Here is a 6,676-nt window from a genome sequence, read left to right on the forward strand (position 1 = left end):
CTGAAGAATAAAAAGGAAATTGCTATGAAGTTGGAAGAGGCTAAGTGTCACTACCTGAGGAATATGACAGGAGCACAAAATATTTTCACTCCCTTATGAAAAGACATAGTGCCAAATACCATGGCTTATATACAACCACTCTCGGGCAGCATGCAGGCAACACAATTTATAATTATACCGTGATTTACATATAACTTGTAAAGATACAAATTAGCACTGTGTTGTCCCCCAAAGTGCCACAATGGATGAACATAAACTCCACGGGAAAAGCCCAATGCCAAGATTCAAACTCAAACAGAAGTTAAATATATAAGGAGATTCAGTAGAAGAAATAACGTAAGTTTGTGCACGTATGTAAGGAAGTAAGCTCAGAATATGCCCAAGCTTATCTTTCTCTCTCTCTCTCTCTCCACTAATATAAAGCATCAATTCAAGTTTCCAGCATTCCTGCCTATATATGTACATACACCTCCCATTCCCTTTGTTGAAAGAACATTATTTTGCTATTGATGAATATTGGTATGTATGTGAAGCGTAATGACAAACATTTGTGAAGCACCCATTTCAGTTTTCATCTCGAAGTTAGCAAGCTAGCTTGCTATGAAGTAGCTGTGACCAATATCCTATCTTGAACAAGAAAATAATAGGCTTGGTGATCCAATGTCTCTCGCACCGCCCTGTAAAAGCTCAACCAAGAAGAGGAGTGAGCGTTTGCGTCAGCGTCAGCGGGGGAGCTCAACCACATGAATGTTGGATTGGGGGTTGTGGAGCAGCCTGCGACCAAATCCAACACGGAGGCAGCTGGTTTCATAGGGTGAGGGAAATTGAACGCCAAATTATCAACTTTATGTTCATAAATTTTGCCATTTCGATCCAGCTTGTACCATGAGGTGCCCTGAAATTGCCCCTCTGCCTCCCACGGAACCCTAGGAACACCTCTCAACTCCCACCTAATCAGTATGTTGTTCTCCGACACTTGCCAAATCCTAAGAACCTCCAGTGAAATTTCCCGAAACAGCACACGCCCGTGAAATCTCAACGCCCAGAATATGGATTTGTAGTTTTCAATACCACTGAACGTGTTCAATGGGTCTATAAACGTGATGTCGTCCCTGAGAATTGTCAAATTCACCCAAAAAGGAGACTTGAGGATTTTCTCTCAGAAATCAAAAACCATAACCCTAGAAAAAAAAAAAAAAAAATTTTTTTGAACGAATGCCTAGATGAGGATAGGAGAGGAGAGTACAGTACCTGTAGATGTTGTAATTGAGGTCTCTGGAGAAGAGAGCAGGGAGGTCTTCGCGAAGGGTGCGCACGGCGACACCCAGGTTGGCATAGAAGTTGTTGTTGGCGTCGTGCTTCTTGTTATTCTGCGACGTGGGGGACTGTGTGATAGGGAGAGGAGGAGGAGGAGGAGGAGGAGGAGGAGAAGCTTGGAGAGTCGCAAGAGGAGAGAGTGTGTGAGCAGTGAGTGTTGGTTTCGGTTGGGGAAGAGGGGAGAGAAGACAGGTCTGGGCGGCTTTGTTGGATTGCCGGAGCACGGCGGGAGGCAGGTTGGGTAGCAGATAAGCCATGGCCTCCACTTCTCTTTTCCCTCTCCCTCTTTCTTTTTCTCTTTTTAATTAATTAATCTGTAACGATGTGATTCCCAATTGGCTCAGAAATGAAGTCCAGGTTAGAGAATGAGGAAGGGAGACTCTGGAAGAATGGAGGATTTGAGTTTTGTCTTTGTGCTGCTGGTGGCATAAACGTGGCCATGAATGTGTTTACGTTGTTGGCTTCAAAATGCTTCCCGGCTACCTTCCGCATTCTCCTTGCTTTTTATATCCATTATCATCGTGTCAACACTATCCTTCCAATTTTGATGGAACAATTAAGATTTGGCAAAGGCACCTTGCTGATTTCTCTAAGTAGGTTAGGTTTTTAAATACGGTTAAGTGGTCCTTGGTAGCATTTAACCTTAAATTTGGATTTGTATGAATTTATAAGAAATTTAATATAATTTTATATTAAATTTTGTCCAAATCCCACTCAAATTCAAATCAAATGTTTAAAATTTATGCTCTCAATCACTGGATTTGAAAAGTTGTAATAAATTAATATATATATAGCTTGTAACTATTTCTCAATAATTTCTAAATCGAAAAAAATGTTCAATTTATTATGTGTTGATAATAAATATTATGCTATATGAATTTTCAGAAGTCATAATGCTATACTTACAGTAGGCCAAGAAATTAGTAGTCAAAGGTCTACATTTCGAAGTCAAGTTACAATTATGCCCAAAAAAGGCACTAATACACCCTACATGCTTATCCTTTCAAACGGTACCAAGGACATATATAATTATCAACACATTAATTACCATTTTTTTTATTTTTTTTATTACCTTTCCTCTTAGTATATTGTTCCACTTTAAATTTTCATGGTATTCTGAATTTGAAGCATAAGGCTTCCCTCATCTTAAGAATACCGATAGAGGGTGCTATTATGTCGTCCTATAGCATCTATCGTAGGATTACTTAATTAGAATATTATTCACTCACAATTCTCTAACAATATTTCAAAGCACACCGTGCAACAACTTGTTTAAGCATCCTTCAAGCATACAACTCATCGCTATATTCAAAATCCAACCATGGCATATACCCATCCATACTCCACTGATATATCAAATAGATGCAAAATGAAATGAAGTGCTCACACATGCATACCATCCCATCAAAGAAAACCAAATCACACGATCAAATAGCATCCCATGTGAATTAGATTCAATCTATGACAAACACTAATTTCCCACACTCAAAATGAAATGAAACAACATTTTATGTACAAAATGAAAAACCCAACTTACCTTTAAACTCATTTTTATTTTATTTTTACTTGTTGAGCCTATTCTAAGAGCATATGTATATGGTTAAAACATCCCTAAATCTCAAATGAAATACTAAAAAACAACTAAAATTTTTTGGGGGGATTTTATTCTTTTTTTTTTTTTTTTTTTTGCATTTTTTGGATTTTTAGTTAACTAATAACAAATAAAAATGAACCAAAGTTTAATAAGACAGCCCACAAAAATTTAAAAAAAAAAAAAAAGAGTAATAAATCCTAAGTACCATACTAGAGTCTATTCAAGAGCAGAAACATGCTCTATCATACAACGTACAACTGGGTGCCTAATACATCCCAAAATGGCAACCCACCAAAACACAGACCTAGCACTTACCCAAGCGCTAACTGCAGTACACCATTCACTACGCTCCCTATACCAGGACGTTAGTTCCGGTTACTCGAAGGACCTATAAAAATGTACGTACAGTAGGGGTGAGACACCTCTCAGGAAGGAAGAATACAGGTTATATCGGTGTGTGGCATTTGAGTGCTATCATGACATACTAACATGCATAGTTTAATAGTTGAATCAGTCAAAACCAGTTCCAGTATTTACACAAAAACAAGCAATACAATCTAGTGTCGTCACACCCTTCGGCTCGAAGCCGGACTGTCTGGTGGTATTTCACACCCTTCAGTAAAAACCGACAATTTGGTGATATTTCACACCCTTCGGCCAACATCGACAGTCTGGTGATATTTTACACCCTTCAGCAAACGCCGGTGCCTCTAATAACTTGGCATAGCATCAGCGTTGAATCGGTGCAGATCTAGTGTTCGCACACCCTTCAGCTCGGAAGCCGGTCAATTTAGTGGTATTACGCACTCTTCGGCAAAAGCCAAATTTTCAAACCTTGAACAATTCGGAACCCCGTTCCTATTTCACCAAAATACAACACATGCAAGCTCATATAACCAAACAAACCACACCCATTTGGTAATCTAAAATCACGGTTTTCCAAACACATACAATTTAAATAAGTTAAGGCACGACCATCCCTATAACATTGTATAAATTAATATATACGCTTGGTTTTCAACAAAACCAGGGATGCAACCCGTCGCCCCCTTTTTCCCAAAATTGTAATCATGAAAAACCCATAGTTTTCCCCATTAGATCCCCCCAATTGAGTAGCCAACACACACACATGACCATGAATCACAGTTCTACTGAGTCTGATTTCAAAAATAACCGATATAAACATGATTATACCCTTACCTTTTCCCCGAATAGTAAATCTCGAACTCTAAAGCCCCTAAACAGCGAACTGAAATTTCAAAACCTACAATCAACAATACAGAATATACTCACAAGACTACTTCCTACAAAACTACTGGATCATAATTAAAAACCGAGCCTTACCTTGATTTTACGCCAAAACCCAAAAATCTCCGAAACAGGATTCCGATCTGTAGAACTTGTAGAGAATCCTTCCACGATCCTCGTGGTAACTTCAAATTTACGATTCTCACGATGAACTGCAAAGAAATCTAGAGAGATAGAGAGTAAGGAGAGTTCTAGAGAGAGAGAAAAGAGATATTTGAGTTTTCTTAGCTTGGAAGTAATGAAACTTCTATTTATAACCCCTTTTACTCGGCCGCCCTCGTCGACAAATGGTGTCCTCGTCGACGAGGTCATATAGACACCTCGTCAATGAGCCTAAGAACATCGATTTCCCGAGACTCCTTGACTTCTCCTAGTCGACGAGCCTCTAAACTTTGTCGACGAGAGATACATGACTTCGTCAACGAACTTTGGCTTCGTCGACGAATCCAGCTAAATTCTCAATTTGCCCCTCTCTTAGTTATTTAAACTCATATATCATGGTTCGGGTTCTTACAACCTCCTCTCCTTACAAAAATTTTGTCCTCAAAATTTGCAATCTCTCATTCACAACTCATTCATACAATCGAATACATACACGTAACTCTAAAAAAAATCTGGCGACTACTACAGCATAGCCCCATCATACACATACATACCCTCACTTATGCTGGAGGAATACCGTGGTTACATATACACTGTCCCGGGAGTTCACAATACACATCCTCCTGACAACTAACCACCTATCCCAACCTAAAGTAGGATAACATACAAATGCTCAAAATAACTGCAGATACTTCCGGCGTATTTCTGTTTCAAGTTCCCAAGAAGCTTCCTCAACCTCGTGGTTCCTCCATAATACCTTCACTAATGGTATATCTTTGGTACGAAGCTTCTAAACTTTACAGTCCAGAACCTGAACAGGTATCTCCCTATATGCTAAAGTATCTCCAATTTCCAACTCATCATAACTGATAACATGTGATGAATCCAGTACATACCTCCTCAACATGGATACGTGAAACACATCGTGGACCCTCAAAAGTGCTGGGGGTAGTGCAATCCTGTAGGCTACTGGACGCACTCGCTTAAGTACCTCGAATGGTCCGATATACCTTGGGCCCAGCTTACCCTTCCTCCCAAATCTCATCACCCTTTTCATCGGAGTGATACACATAAATACTTTACCCCCCACCTCGAACTCTAAATCACGATGGTGAACATCTACGTAACTCTTTTTCCGACTCTGAGCCGATCTAATCCTCTCCTGGATCAAACCTACCTTCTCAGACACCTGCTGCACAAGTTCAGGTCCTAACACCTGACGTTCACCAAATTCATCCCAACATAAGGGAGATCGACACCTTCGACCATACAAAGCCTCGAACGGTGTCATCCCGATACTAGCTTGAAAGCTGTTATTATAAGCGAACTCTATGAGTGGCATAAACTGTATCCAGCTACCACCAAAGTCTAACACATAAGCTCGCAACATATCTTCCAAGATCTGTATCGTCCTCTCCGACTGTCCATCAGTCTAGGGGTGGAATGTTGTACTAAAAGTAAGCTTCGTCCCCAGTGCCTCATGCAAGCTCGTCTAAAATCGAGAAGTAAACATCGGATCTTGATCTGACACAATGGATACCGGTACCCCATGCATTCTCACAATCTCATGCACATACATCTCAGCTAGCCTATTCAAAGAATAGCCAACCTTCATCAGTATGAAATGAGCAGATTTCGTCAATCTATCCACGATTACCCAAATAGCATTCTGCCCGTGAAGCGCTGGTGGCAATCCGGTCACAAAATCCATGGAAATATGCTCCCATTTCCATATCAAAATAGGCAAAGGCTGCAACGGCCCTACCGGCCTCTGATGTTCAGTTATCACCTGCTGACACATCAGACACTGCTCCACGAACTGAGCAATCTGTCTCTTCATACCAAACCAACAGAAGTCTCGTGCAAGTCCCGATACATCTTTGTACTACTAGGATGTACCGTATATAACAAATGATGTGCTTCCTCCAGAATCGTCTTTCTAATCACGTCGTCGTTTGGAACACATAACCTAGTCCCAAACCTCAGCACACCTCCCTCAGAGATGTTAAACTCTGCAGTTAGTCCCTGTTGTACCTTTTCCATAATCTCCGCCAACTCTACATCACTAGCCTGCACGGCCTTTATACGCTCAAATAAAGTCAATCCACACAAGCACTAACTTCTTCTATTCAATCCACAATCACAACACTCAAAACCAAGTGATCAACTATTCAAGCCAAACAAACACCATGCAAGTAATTAATAGTTTGCAATATTCAGCGATCCTGTTTATGAATGTGCATGTCCTGTAGTTGGCTTTTGAACTGAAAATTAAAATAACATCCAAACTTTTTTTCAAGATCAGAATTTAAATAGACCTTCATCTAATAGGTTTTAGGTTGTTAACCAATTAAC

General features: G+C 40.1%; 1 protein-coding gene across 1 annotated transcript; it reads right to left on the reverse strand.

Annotated features, from left to right (window-relative positions):
- Positions 1 to 283: 283 nt before the first annotated feature.
- LOC131144319 (uncharacterized) lies at positions 284 to 1,835 on the reverse strand. The gene is made up of 2 exons (XM_058092882.1): positions 1,252 to 1,835; positions 284 to 1,112 (listed from the first exon to the last, which is right to left on the reverse strand). The coding sequence occupies exons 1-2, from the start codon at positions 1,572 to 1,574 to the stop codon at positions 599 to 601; spliced, it is 837 nt and encodes a 278-aa protein (XP_057948865.1). The 5' UTR covers positions 1,575 to 1,835; the 3' UTR covers positions 284 to 598.
- Between the last annotated feature and the right edge of the window lie 4,841 nt (positions 1,836 to 6,676).

The sequence above is a fragment of the Malania oleifera genome, chromosome 12, assembly GCF_029873635.1.
Source record: "Malania oleifera isolate guangnan ecotype guangnan chromosome 12, ASM2987363v1, whole genome shotgun sequence".
NCBI classification, from domain to species: Eukaryota; Viridiplantae; Streptophyta; class Magnoliopsida; order Santalales; family Ximeniaceae; genus Malania; species Malania oleifera.

Excerpts from the sequence above, each read along its gene's own strand:
- LOC131144319 (XM_058092882.1), bottom strand. The coding sequence starts at position 1,574 with ATGGCTTATCTGCTACCCAACCTGCCTCCCGCCGTGCTCCGGCAATCC. Across the intron at positions 1,113-1,251 it reads CTCAATTACAACATCTACAG|GGACGACATCACGTTTATAG; the intron begins GTACTGTACTCT and ends GACAATTCTCAG.